Source organism: Lepisosteus oculatus, chromosome 16, assembly GCF_040954835.1.
Source record: "Lepisosteus oculatus isolate fLepOcu1 chromosome 16, fLepOcu1.hap2, whole genome shotgun sequence".
Lineage (NCBI taxonomy): Eukaryota > Metazoa > Chordata > Actinopteri > Semionotiformes > Lepisosteidae > Lepisosteus > Lepisosteus oculatus.
In genome coordinates, this window is record NC_090711.1 from 4,586,627 (window position 1) to 4,601,793 (window position 15,167).

A 15,167-nucleotide genomic window follows, 5' to 3' on the forward strand; every position below is an offset into this window, starting at 1 on the left:
TAAAAATGTGGTGTCGAAAATGTTTTAGGTTTAGGCATTGGATATGTTTTTTCTGCTGCAATTCCTTTGTCTCAATAGTGAACATGGAGCAGGGTGAGAACAGCACTGATAATAGCTGTCAAAGCATTAGACAGTTATGCAAACAAAAACTTATCTATCGCCCACTGTAATCTCAACTTTACTCCTGTCTTAGATGACTGTTGGCCACACATGTTATTTATAAAGAATAATAATGACCTGGAATAGCTGGACTAGGACTTGTGTTTGATATTGAAGTCTGATGTCGCTCTCCAGGGGTGCTGACTGTGGCATCCTGCAGGTTTGCTTAGGTCATCTTGGAGTCGTGGCTGTCATTGCCCTTAAATAACACTATTGGCTACCAAGCAAGCTGTTTCTGTTTATGCTGGATCTGATTGCTGGACTTAGAGCTGATCTCCTTTGTGCTGTGTGGTGAACAAATACTGGCAAACCTTAACACAGGTCGCTTGGAATGTGTAAGGTGAGGGGGTTGTAGTTCAATGAACTTGGACTGCTTTAGTTGTGTTGTGACTTTAAGCTTTTAGTTTATGTTGTCTACTCAGCTCATTCCAAGGTAGACGGACTGTCATTGTCAGTGCTCTGATGTTCCAAAGGGGAAGCTTTTTTGTGCAAACCTGAGTGGGTGATTTTATCTAATTTTTATTATCTATTTCTGATTATGGCATGAACTCAATGGTGTCCTAATTACTCAATTAGAGAGGCAGGCTGTAGCCAGGATATGTAAAAGAATGTCCAGGATTTTATCAGAATCCTGATAAAAGGCCACCACCTTATAAATCAAAGTCAGATTTGATGACATTTCGGTACATTTCTTCATACACTGCTATCTCTTCACAGCTGAGGCCATCTTCCATAACCGGGCAATTTCCAGCATCTGTATCAACATAGATCCCTGCTTTTTTAAGAAAATGGTTTTCCTTTCGTCAGCTGGAGTGCTTTAAGGAATATTCTTAGGTGCTGTCTCTGTGAGATAAACACAGATTCGCAATCCCAGTTTCCAAATATCCTGTCAGCGTCCTTGTTCTTCCTCATTATGGCAGCTCACTCGCTTGTGTCTCTTCCGCAGTATCATGCTGCTCATAGCTTCCTGTTTTTCCTCCAGGCTCTCAGGAGTCTCAGAGTGCCGTGAGAGCTCTGGTTCAAAGAAGGTGAAAAAAAAAAACAGTTTTTCAGGCTCTATTGACAACTGTATGGCAAACACCAAATAACAACACCCAAATTGTAGGTGTGAAAACAGGCTGGGACTTACTTAGGCCTTTCCATTTTCCTGCTTCTCCTTGATATTAGCATGCACGCCCCAACAAAAAGAGAATATTGTAAAGAAGTGACCACACTTCAAGGGAGAAAGATCCTCACACTCCTAGAAGACTGACTTCATTATGTTTCAGTGATCTGTCCACTGGATATTTCCTGAGGAATAACAACACCCAATAAGAAAACACATTTGAGATGTTAGACATACAAAGCTTCACTTGAACCTGTTAGACTGAGGGTCAACCACTTGGCTGTAGGAGTAGGAAGTTAGGACCCCCTCCAGAGCATGACGTTGACCAAGGTTAACTGTAAAGGTGAAGATGGGATAAAGGAGGAATGCAGAAAGACAAACGCAAGGCAGAGAGAAGGTCTTACAATGATATTTATAGTTTTTCAGGAAGTGAAGTCATGGAGGATTATGAGTTAGAGCAGCAAAGGTGAAGGAAAACTCGATTGCTGTCATTTCTCCCAAACGTTTGTTAAACTCATCTAAACTGTGTCATGTGTCATGTGGTACACAATGATTGCATGGCACACCCAGAATGTTCCAAAATGTACTAGCAGAGACGGATGTTCCCTTGTTGCACTGGAAAGTGCTTTGGTAACATTTTACCATAAGCATCCATATTTTTAATTTAATTACACATGAAGCAATGACTTATTTCACTTGGAGTTAATACATGCTTTGAATGCTTTGGAGTTAAAATACAGTTTAAGTCACGACGTATTCATGAGCTTTTCATATGAAGTACTGTACCACAACTCAATGTTTCTTAGTGTTTAGTGTCACCATTGATTTGTTTTTAGGCTATAGCAATGCTTTTTGAACAACTTTCTTGCATAATGGTGCTCTATGCTGGAAAGGAGTGAATATTCATTCTGCTGAATTACTACAGATTAAATATTAATCAAACATTTGGTTTGTAAAATTAACTTGTGAAACACAAGCAACTTTTAAAGCCTTGCAGGTCCCTTCATGACCAATTCAGTTCAGATCTTGGTTTAAAGCTCATAAAACTGGTTTGAATTGCTCTGGGAAAAATATGACATTATGGCACCTATATTACTTACATTTACTATTTCATTTCAGTTAGGAATGTTGCCTCCAGATTAGAGGAAACATAAAACATACCGTAGGTCATGTATTTTGCAAATATTTATTTGTGTCCAGTCCTCCTCACCTTTTAAAGCATAAATGTTATTTAATGCAGGCATTAAAATATGAACCCTGCAAACCTTTATATTACCGGAAACAAAAAAGCAAGAAAAAGCATTATGCAAGCTTCTTTAATCAGTCCAGGAGACAAAATTCCATGATAAATCTGTATGTATTTCTTCCAAGTTCTTTTTTTTATGCACGTTTTTTGACATGGAAGGGTCAATTCTTGCAGGGCAGGAAACTGAAAGGCAACTGAAATAACAGGAGAGAGGAAGCAGCACTGACATTCGTAAATTAAATAAATCAAGCACACCACAGGTGATCTCTGCCAGTAGGACACAGCCAAGACCTAGGAGCTGAAAAAGATTTAGGGAAAACGCAAGGGAAAAGAGGGGTTCATGCCAAAATCGCACATGGACGTGTCAGGGGGCCCCGCCACCAAAAAAATCTTTTATAGAGGTGTATTTTCAAGGAAAGTCTGCTTGATTTTGAAAAGTGAAACTACAGAACTGACAGAAAACTAGGATGCTTTCTGTTTGTTTTCTTCTCTCAAGGAAAGAACTGGCTGCTGACATTTGTTAGCAGGAAAGGGTTGTTAGCCAAAGACATCCCTCGGATTTCTTGGATAATAAGAGCAGTTCTATTTTCTTAATAGTAGTTCATAAAAAATGAATGGTACTGTACATATACTGTGTGTTATAACTACAGCTGTTGTGAAACGTGTCAATGCTTTTACTTAGTAAAACAATTTAATGCAGACAGGTACTGGAAGTTACTTATGCCCTGTGGAACTTTTATATATCATTCTAAGTGCACCCCCATTTTCTGAAATGCCCCAAATCACACAGATTCACAGTGTTGTACCATACTGTATATTGCAAAAGGTCAAATAGGATTTATTATACTCTCTATATAAAACATATTCATCAATGTCCCAGTCATGTCTGAAAAATGAGAGAGTAATTGTTCTGAGAGTGTTACAACCATGCTGAAAAAAGGTTTAAAACAGCACAATTATCCTGTCCAAGTTAAAACTCATGTTGTAAAATACACAAGATCAAATTTGTTCAAAAGGCTCAGATTATAATGGAAACTGCTGCTTAATGCCATATATAAATATATATTTCTACCCTATTTCCGATGAGTGAATCAAGGAACATTTCCTTTCCTGATTCTTGAATGTACAGTATGTTAATTATACACACTGTGAATACGGGCATGCTGTTTGGATAACTTTAAAAAAAGAACAGAATCCTTTATTGTAAAATGGAAATGAATAATTTACACTAGATATCTAACTACAACAATACATCAGATAGGATTTTTACTTTAAAAAGTACATACACTGTAAGCAACTCCCGATTTTGGGAGCCATTTTCTAAGTTGATTTTTTTTAACAGAACAAATAAGAATTAAATGCTATGGGGAACCCCCCCCCCCACTTCCTCTTCCATCCCAGAACCCCTAGGGTAGATATAGACAGCTACAATAGAGGCACTGTACAATAAGGATATGGCAGAGTCAGCTGGGGCACTCCAAGCCTACACCCTCCGAGAGAGCTCCAAATAAATAACATAAAGAGACAGGATTCATTGGTATCACTGGAGGGAATGTGGACAGGATCCAGTGATGTCATGGGAGAGGATGTGAACAGTGATGTCATAGGAGGGAATGCAGATAGGATCCAGTGATGTCATAAAAAGGGAATGTAGATGCTCCCAATTAAGCAGCAGCATCTTTTTAGCTGCAGTGAGACTAGACAAACAGGTCTGTATCTGCTGTTGCAAGACGCCAAAAACAGCAATATTCATTTAGTAAAATTACTCTGGGAGAGCAAGGAATCTCGTTGTGTAGAAAAGTAAAAAAATCTCTCGATAAAATGAGCTGGAAAGTTACAGAATCAACAAAACAGCAGCCTTTGCTTATCCTGTCAGTACGTTTGAATGCCATCTGAAAGTTTTCACCAATGTGGTGTAAGTACAGAGAAACACCCAGTATTAGTCAAACAATTTCACCTAATGAGGTCACAGTAAAGTTAATACTATAAAGATCCTGTGTTTGAAACTCAGTAATTTACATAACATATCTCAAAATTCATTCCCACCCAAAAGCTCTTCTGATAAATTACAATGTATCTTCATTTAATTTAATTCAATTTGACCACTATTTCATTGAATACCATTTTGTCCTGTAATATACAGTACCTTATAACATTGCAGTTTCATAAGTGGTGCCTGGAAGAAACTAAGACAAGCAGCATTACGTAAGCTTTGTGAAGTGCTTGTTAAAAGCCTAATAAGATCAATGTCCTTGAAGAAGATACAGCTAATACAGCTAATGATCTTGTTTATTCTGTCAGTTAGATAATAACCACAGCACAACAATGAAACAAATCAGAAAGGATCCAAACAATGCAAACTATTTTCTGTTCACTGACACATATTACAAAGTAATTTCTGACAACCAAGTGGAGCTGTGCAGTCATGTTGAGTGTCACATCATTCTTTTACAGTAATTGCTTTCCCTTGAAGGTCCTCTGAAACTCTGATCACCCTGTGATGTTGTGCGCACACACTCCTTTAGCAGAAGACAATGCAAGGTGTTATTTTCCTGTGCAAGGTTGCTTTTTATTGAACCACTGCTGGCAGTTTACGAAGAAATATCCCCTTGTGTAGATCCAACAAATATTACAAAAAAGCAGATTAAAGAAAAAATGTATAGGAATTTTGTGAAGTCATCAATAATAATAATGAACTGGGTTTACAGATGTTGCTGTTCATTACTGTTAGAAATGGCATTTCGATTGATTGTATAGCATCTGAAATGCAAAACAACACATCCTTGATTATACTGCATCTGTCATTCAGATTTCAAAGTAGCAACCTACTGTATGTCTAGAGCTCCCTATCCATTTAATCATGAAAGCATGTTCAGCCAGAAGGGGCTGCTGCTTCATTGGAGAGACCTAAGCTGTTTAAGATTGATTTCTCCAAGTGCTCAGTCAACAAATTTTGCAAACAGTGCGAGCATGGCAGAAACATAAAGAGAAGCAAATCAGATAAAATTAGGCACAACATTTTTAACTACAGCATTGTTGTACTTTTGTTGTGCATTTTATTACAAGATGCAAAATAAAGGCGCACAATATTCTTAAGTTATTAATCAAAGAAATTTGCATAGAAAGAAAGGCTAGCTTTTAATCAGATATAGTTTTTTTGATGGAGATGTTAGTGGATGGGAGTTTGTGTGGGTGGATGAGCCAGCAAAGACTCGGAAGTGACTTTGTTTTGTGAGGACTTTCCATTATTCTTCTTGAAAATGCTGTAAGTGGCTGCTACCACTCTGATGAACATATTACCAACCACTCAGGAAAATCATAACCAGAGCTCTCTGGGTTTGTGTCAGGGATGTTATTACTCGGTCATTAACAAGAGAAAAAAAGTTAGGAAAAAGCTGTAAACTGTGGGAATCGGTAAAGATGAATGGTAGATTTAATAGAGGCCCTACCCACAATTCCTCTGAGACTCAGCTTTTTAAAGTCCTGTAATATACTTTAATCCTTTCCTATGCTTCATCTGGCGTTGATCCACTCACCACTGTCCCGTGGTTTCTACTTTTCTTTCAGAGGAAAACCACTAAATGCAAACAAAAAAGATTTTGTTTTCAGTTTCAAAGTGCCGTTAATCACAGCAAAGCATGAACATTCAAATGCAACAAGGAGCAAAAATGATCAATTACGTAAAACAAATGATTCAGTGTTCGTTCAGGTAAGTGTGTAAGGAAACAGAAAAAAAATATTTTGACCAGCCATGATAAAATAAATTTATGCAGTTCTGCAACCTATTGTTTAATATTCTTTTTTATCCTTTTATCTGGTAGGATGTGTGATAAGCAATGGAAAGGCAATTTAAACAATTTCTTTCTACCTTGCTAGCCAGAAATGGTTCTTCACCTAAAAGTCATAATAAACCATTGTGCATAATATTTTTGACAGCTGCACATTCAGAACATAACCATCCAGGATTAGTTCTCTATTTTTCTATGGCATGGTTTCTATGAATACTTAGAATAAGTTGCACAATTCATCTTGTCAGATTGTGTCAATACACTATCTGCTGTCTTTTTTCATACACAAGCAGAAAGTCCGTTTCCTACACATTATTTTTGTTCAGCGCATCCAAAGAAATCCACCATCTTGTTTCAACCAGAGGGACTGAAAAATGTCTTACCTCTCATGACATGAGTAATCAAATGCTTTGTGTCACTTTCTGCTTGAGCATGATGGAGTCAGGATGTTCTGCTTTGGAACAACCTGCATTTCAGATAGCCAACGAATTGATCTCATTGCTAACTGGAAAGCAGCTATTCAGCTCCGCCACCAGTACTGGAGATGTAGGATCTGTAGGATCTTTCCCTGAAAAACATAAGTATTTATTCCAAACCTTCACTAGGTGAGTGCACTAAGATTTCATGTTCCACTATCAGTCAATATACAGTACTCCTTTATGTCAAAACAGAATATGCAATCGTGTGCATCAGACTGACACACAAGGCCATATTGGTATACATGCTTTCAGAATAGAGCAAAGAAACATAAGTTCAATGGCTTTGTTGTGGAGCGCAAAAAAACCCCAAACTGACAGTTGTTTGGAACTCTTCCTCTGGCAGCTGATTCCTTGAAGTCTGACCACATTGGCTTTTACAAAGGGCAAACAGGGTCAGCCAGTCCCACAAACCTGACCCATAATTTCAGAAGCCTACTCTTTCGCATGAACAGGAGAGGAAATGCCATGGACAGAAATTTGCTGTGCCCATTAACAGAGTGAAGTTACGGTCACCTTCTCTCTGGAGCTGGCTGGGCGTAAAGAACAATGAGGCAAACCTCAGGGCTGTTAAACCTGTGTAACCCATAAGATAGGATTCATTCCCTTTAAACTGGGTCCGTCTGGGTCTCTTGAACAGAAAAGGTTGGGACTGTTGTCTGAAGTGCAGGTTGCGTCCTACAGGCTGGCTGGAGCTGGATCAGGTGTGGGCTATACTGGGGAGCAGAGAAGCACTGGAGCTGGGTGGGCCAGGCACTCAGCCTCAGTACAGTATGTGGAGTTCTGTCATGCACGGTGGGAATTGCGCAATCCCTGTGTTGACAGAGCTGCACAGCTCTTCAATAAGAGCTAATTTTCTTGTACACACTGTGGAATTCACAGCCTGGAAGGAGGTGGATGACTCTGATGAGGCACTCCCCCTTCTATGCAGAGATAATAGTAGCAAAGAAGAGCGGATTGGCAGCTGGTGACTCCAAACCTGGGGAAGGAGGGTGTTTGCAAACAGAGAAACTGTCATTAAGAAGATGCACTGACCTCATCGGTTTGGAAATCCAAGAATTCTAATTTCTTTAGAAAATTAGGCCGATATAATGCTATTTTGTTATCTTTCAATACTCATGTAACAAATTCAGTTTATCAAGACAGACTAAAAATCACATATTCTGTATACAGGTATGCGCATTTCTGTTTAGGACTTTTCTGTCTTACTTCCTTTTATTTTCCCGGATGGGAAATGTGCTTTGCAGGCAAGTAAGAAACACAACACAATACACCAGACATTTAACACAACATGAACCCATTAACAAATAAGAGAAACACATATGGTAAGAAAAAAATAAATGTTATAAATAAAGTAAAATTTACAATCAATTGCCCAAATTAAGCAGGTTAGTATCTTTTGCAATAAAAGATAACTTAGATCTATTGCATGTGTATCCTGGCAGTCTCAGTTAATGCATATAAATAACACATAGAGCTATTGTGATTCCTAGTGAGGAGCTGGCATTTAGTGGTCAAGAAACAGCTTGGCTGTAATGTACCTTGACATTCTAATTAAAGGCCACACTGCCAAGAAAAAAAGGACTATTATACCAGGGTCAGGGAAAAGGGGTGAAATTCTTCGGGTATTGATTGAGTGCGCACAAATGCCCGATATGATCTTTCATTTTATCTTATTACTCAGTTAGTGAGTTTGGCAACTCAGTTATAAGAATTCATCAGTGAAGCACTACACCTGTTATTATTTACATAGCTGGCCACCCTTTACCCTCCCCTAAATAACCACAGCAAAAATATCATAACGTAATTTAAAACCTCTGAATTTCTTGAGAAGTAACTGATTGTAGATTCTAAGGGTTAGCCTGTGTTTATTCTAAAGAGGTTCATTGGGACATCTGTTCTCAATAATGCTGCTGCTCAATATCTCAATCACCAGGCAGCTGCAAATAACAGCTATATCAGAGATGGATTGTCACTTTACCTTGGATTTGTTATTATCAATAAAGAAAAAGACCTTTTCAGGATTGCATTGTGTTATTAGTTTGTTCAGCAGGACATGTATGATATAACAATTGTTAGTGCCATTCCATTTTAGCCCAATCAGTCATTTTCTGTGACATTATTGTGATTCAACAGCGGCCATGCCTTAAAGTAATTCCATTCAATGTGAGACGCCTGCAAGCTTGCACAGGATACCCATTGCCATATACTGCTTTGTATGGGACAAAGATGAGGAAGGAGCCAGATATCCTGTATTGTTATGCACAATGACATCATCCAATCACCCTCACATTGTCTAAAATTAGCAGCAGAATCTTGTTAATTGTCATCTATAGAAATGTAATTTCAATCTGAAACATTGAGGTCTTAGGTGGGAGATATCAACAACCTCAGGCTGTTCCAGAAGACAGTCATTTATTCATCATGATCACTCTGCCACTTGAGATTAGACTCTTTTATTCTGTTTCTCTGGCATTGCAGCATTTTCCTAAAAGCTGAGCTGTTGAATCAAATGTGTAGTCATGTATCAAACCTGCAGATGTGCAACACGCTGTGACATGAAAGTGTGATACAAGGCCAAATTATACATCCTACACACTGTGGAGACTAGCAGGCCGGTCCTTGTTTGTCTGACCTCTCAAGGTATTTCTGCTTTGGCAAAGGAACTATGATATGGCTTGCCTTGATTAAATCAGATACCATATTTGAGTATTACAGCGAGAGGTTCTTTTCCTGTCATATGCTGACACATTACAGCTACACTGTATTTCTGCTTTTGATGGACTTTGTTGCTGATGTGTCCTTAAATCTAATAATTATAGCTATGTTTTAATGTATGATACTGTGGTCATTTTCTTTTTCTCATCAAAACAAATCCCTGGGAATCAAAGCAATATCAAATTGGAATACTGTATCCACTTTTACATGGATTTCGACCACTCACTATATCTGAACGCTGGATAAGGATACAGTATTAACATATTTCAACTTTAACTAGAAAAGAATGTAACTGAGGAGGCAGATCATGTTGTGTTTACTATATCTTGGTGTGATTTGTAGTTATATTTTAGAGGTGCTTTTCATTAAACATGTGAAACCCCGTCTTCAAGTCAAGAAAAACTACAACGTAACCACAGTCTGCATGGTAATATAACATAGTTGTTGGATAAAAATAGAGCAGAGAACTAATTAAGATCCGAGAAGAATTAATCACTCACCATTATCTTACCATCTTATCAAAGTGAGGATGTATCTTTAGTCGAACATATTAGCATCCACAAGTCATGGAAAGGCTAATGAGCTCTCTACACATATTAACGTGGTGGATTTTTTCCACTTGAGAGACGCCTCATCAGAAGACAGTGAGGTAAGGTATTTAGACAGAAAAAGGATATGTTGCCTCCAGCATCCTTCCTAGTCAGAAAGCAGCTCTCAACACCTAAGGGATTTAACAGGATTTTCCTCTGTTTTGACATTTCTGCTAATTTTATCATTAACTAATTGGCCGTCTGAAATTTAACGACTCACGCCTGACCTTTACTTCCTTGTAGGACATTTGGCAAAGCCTAGGTCAGCAGGCCCTTCCAGCAATATCCTGTGGTGGATGTTCATTGCTGTTTGTACAGTCACAAGGCAAAAAGCACATGTGCCCTTCGTAAATAAACATGACAAGGTATGTTCATTTAAAAAAACAACGAATTATTATTTCAGTTTAGTAATGTTTATTTCCGTTTTAAGTGATTGTTTTCATTTCCCATTTGCAAAAGGTGTAAGAATGGTTTTAAATGTTTTGTATTAGGTTTTTGCGACTTTTCTAAAGTATGAGAAAACAATGCTCTAGTCTATATAATTTGATCTGGCCTAAGAGCAGAGCAAAAGAATGCTTTCTTAAAAAATACTTTCTTTGATCCTTGGACATATTTTTCTTAATTTAAAAGAAAGAAAAAGAACTACTTATTTCTTATTTTTTCCCCTGTTTATTTTTGTGTAAGTGGTTTAGGAAGAATTGCTTCATGAGCCAAACTCATTTTGTGGTCTATCAAAAATCCAGGAAAATGAAATCAGACAGCACTATAAACTAAGACTGAAACATTGTGGCTTTAAAAAAAAAGTTCTCAGACTCATCATGTTTGTCCTGTCTAAAACTGAAAAAAATAAATAAATATAGGAACAAGTAAGACTTGGTCAATAATTACAAAACTAGCAAGTACAGTATATTGAAGACATGTCAGTGACACTGAATTGCAATACTTTCACCCGAAACTTAACCAACACATGATATCACCATTCAAATTTTATTTTGCACAACAATTTTAAGCAATTTTAAAATATATATAAAAATTGACAATATTTACAGACAGAATAATACAAAAGTTACCATGAAATCAACAATTTTAATAGATATTGTGTAATGACCAGTGCTGTTATTATAAATAAAAGAAATTTAGCATTTTTGGAGCTTGCTGTCTGTGTCCAGGAAATTTAAAATGACGGAACATGTGAGCGACTGCAGCAATTTTACTCTGATTATTAAAAACACTGAGGGAATATACCATTTTCTTTAGTTTTATCTGTGATAGTTAATCTTTTCTGAAAGTATTCTGTCATGGAGGACACGTACAGTAAAAATATCAAATATTAGAACCAATTCAATCAATTAGAAAATGACAAGGATAATAAAATACTGGTTTTAACATATTTATACCAACTATATTCAACAGTTATCAGGAGGGCCTGAATAGTGAGTTTGGTCCATTTTGGATTTGGATTTCAAGCAGTTTGTGGCTGAGATCCTGCTCAGATTAAACAAAATTATTTGTCTACAATCAAAATGCTTAAAAAAAACAACAACCACAACTTACAGACTAGGTTTGAGGAGCGACAAAACAGTACATTCTTTGTAACTAGTTCATTATCGCTGCTTCTCAGATTCCATTTTGATAATAAATGTCCTCATTTTATTATACTGTTGCCATGCACCCTAGAACATTTTATCAATGCAATTTCGTTATGTGGGGACATACCTATAATTTTAGAAAGTATGCTCTTTAACATAGTTTAATATTATCATAGCTTTTGTGTATCAGGCTATTTTATACAAATAGAAAACAGATTCCCAAATGCATGCACTTTGGAACCAGTGCAGATTTTGCCCCAGTTAATCACAAGTATACTGAAAATCAGTGGTAAAAATAAGGTGCACATAATGGAATGATTTTCCCATTATCATGCGTTAATGTTTGTGAGAAAAAACGACGCTTCAGTATGACTCGATGAGAACAATGGTGCAAAGTTTGCTCTGAAACAAAAGTGTCAATTTCCACACCAGCTCACTGACAGTCTACCCCGTGATGCAGGCACTGTAGTACACAGCACTGCTGGCATCTGACAAGGCTGATATCAAGGGGCTGTCCTCACAAGATATATGTCTGGGAGGCACCTTGGACATGGAGGCTGTGTAGTGCTGTCCCGGGCCCTCGAGACGAGTCCTGCTCATGTTCAGATACTGGTCAAACTCGTTGCGGTCAACTTCTGTCCAGAACTCAGAGTGATTAAGCTGCTCCACATTGTCCAGAGTGGGAGCTTCAGGCGGAGGTGAGAGCTGGCCCAGATGAGCTGTGAAGCCCCCCTGTGGGCCTGAGTAGACCTGGTTGTAATAAACACTGCTGGTGTGGGAGCCCTTCACCGCCTCAGCAACGCCCACGGGGTTCTGGGAGAAGGACATGTGTGTCCCCTCAGGCCCAGGGATGTGCCGCTTCTCCTGGTGGCTCTCTGGGGACTTCTGGGGGGGTGGGAGGTGGTGGTGGTGGTGGTGGTGCGGATTGTGGTGGTAGTTAATCCAGGGCACCAAGTTCACGTCGTCATGCATATGGGGTGGGAAGAAGACCGGATCGCCTTCTTCCAGCACATCCAGAGGAGACATCTCAGGCGTTGGCAGCCCATAGCTCTCAAACTCCGAGCCCACGGAGTGCAGGTCTCTGAAGTGGTTTAGCGGAGGCAGCTGGTGGTGACCCGACTGGCTCCCATTCTGGTGATTCATGCTGTAGTTTTCACCACCGCAAGTCTGGGAAAGGCCGTGAAGAAGGAGGCTTGGCTCCATCCGCTTGATTTTCTTGGCTTGCTTCTTTCTCCTTGGGCGGTATTTGTAATTGGGGTGATCCTGGAGGTGCTGGAGCCTGAGTCTCTCAGCTTCTTCCACAAATGGACGCTTCTCGACCGTGCTCAGAGCTTTCCAGGATTGGCCTGCAAGAGGTTAATCAGCATTTCAATAACACAGCCGTGAAAATGGAGTCAATACAAATGATTGTGATTGCAGACTTCAAGAATTTATTACTAGGAACACTAGTACTTGGCCATGCTGTGTATTGTGATGTTGACCAAAAATTAAAAACATGCTGAAAAATACCAACAAAACCAAAAACACAAACAAAAATATCATATGCATGGTTGGAGGTAAAAAGGGTATTTCTCTTTGCACAGTAATTACAGTATGATTATAAGTATAATATAATTACAGCATGAGAAACAGCTCTGTAGTTCATACAGTACATCTGCAGTGTATTTCAATCTGTTTAGAGAAAGAGCACACATTAAAAACATGCACATTTTTTGAAAGATGCATTACATATTTTAAAAAGTGCCTTACCCAACATTTTGCTCAGGACTGCATTGTGCAGATCGGGGTTTTGCTGAGCCAGACGTTTTCTTTCATCTTTTGCCCACACCATGAAAGCGTTCATGGGCCGGCGAATCCTAGACTCTGCTCCAGATTTCCCTTCTGAGATTCCCGAGGCCGGACCCAATCCACACCCAGATTCGGGGCTGGCAGTCCGGCCCTCAGCTCCTACCACAGATCCTGGATCTCCTATTCGGGTCTGGTTGAACCCCAGCCCGCGATCAGAGCTGGGGCTGTGGGCTGCGACCCATGAACAATCGCCCCTTGGCTGAGAAGTCTCCTCTCTACAATAATTAGACTCAGATATATTCATTCCAGCAAGAAAACCTTGTTTTTGTGAAAAATGTATTGTTAATTTAAAAAAAATGACAACTGCACGCTAACTTTTACCTTTTCCTTTACCTCTCAAAGGCTTGCCAAACTTTCTCTAGACCTTTTTTCCCAGAGATTTGGAACTAGTGGTGTGTGTTGATAAGCTCATGGTGTAAATATATAAATTCTACACCAATCAGAGCACAGGGTAGGAGGAGGGACGTTTTGTGGGACAGCTAGAGGAGGAGTTCCTCTCCCCACCAACCCAATGGGATGGTGAAATTCGAGAGGGGTATTGTTCCCAAGACCAATAGAGGACAGGACAAGAACATTAAGTGAATTTAGGTTAACAGCTTGGATCTATGCTGTATTCTCTTCCTCTGCTTGGTTGCAAGTTCTCTATCCTCTCCAAAGGCACGACTGCGGTCACAGATGACCAAAATCAAAGCCAAAGTCATTAGCAGCCCATTTTCAGAAGAAATGCAAAGGGCTGAAAAACTATAGGAATCCTCAAAGCATTTTTACCCCTTTTCCTTTTCCCATCTAAAAAATCTCAATAAATTCACAAATGTGAAAACAGACATTAACATAACCCTGTAAACAGGCTGTTTTTTTAAGACAAAATTCTCAGTTTATCTTATTGGCTCTTCTTGCACCTTTTTTTAACAGTACAAATGACTCAAGTGCCTACCTAAAAAGGAACGTTTCAGGTTTTTAGTGTGTTTTAATGGCATTTATTTGCTTTGAGTTAATTCCTATAATATTTCCCCAAAATAATTTGCATGTTATAATAAATCTAAAACCATGTCTACTAACAGTATATTTATAAGTACATATAAAAGTACTGAGTGATTAAGAAAATAGTAAAATAATAATTATAGGAGTTCCATTAATTTATGGGATATTGAAGTTGGTATGATATTGACCACTATAAATATCTTTGAAAATAATAAATCCTTAAATCAGGACAGAGAACAGTTCCACCATGATAGTAAGTACTTAAATTTGTCTTGAAACTCAGGAAAAGACCACATAAAGCCCTTGTGAGCAAGTTATTTTCATTATAAAGTGCTGCCTGTTGCTGCAGCGTGGCTATTTTTAAGAGCATTGCAGTACACTGTCCTTTTGTCCAGCAAAAGAGAACGTTGATGTTGGAGACTCAATAACCCTTTGTCCTTTATAACACAAAAGAACATACTAAAATATAATACAATAGGAACCAACTTCTGTATGTTGCTTCCTTCCAGGCAAATACTACAGGGCCTCATTAGTGACCTATTTAACTCCAGCTTTTTGGAAAAGACATTTAAAAAATAACCCGAAAATGTAAAAAATAAATAAATCAAGGACCAAAAGAATCCCTAGTGTCTCAACCTGTGAAAGTCTGAACGTGGTGAAGAGGAGA

The 15,167-nt window shown here is 38.6% G+C and overlaps 1 protein-coding gene across 1 annotated transcript; it reads right to left on the minus strand.

Moving 5' to 3' along the window:
- Positions 1 to 10,750: 10,750 nt before the first annotated feature.
- On the minus strand, positions 10,751 to 13,891 carry sox18 (SRY-box transcription factor 18). Its single transcript, XM_015365019.2, has 2 exons — positions 13,421 to 13,891; positions 10,751 to 13,017 (listed from the first exon to the last, which is right to left on the minus strand). Exons 1-2 carry the CDS (start codon positions 13,761 to 13,763, stop codon positions 12,116 to 12,118), a joined length of 1,245 nt encoding a protein of 414 aa, XP_015220505.1. The 5' UTR covers positions 13,764 to 13,891; the 3' UTR covers positions 10,751 to 12,115.
- Positions 13,892 to 15,167: the final 1,276 nt, after the last annotated feature.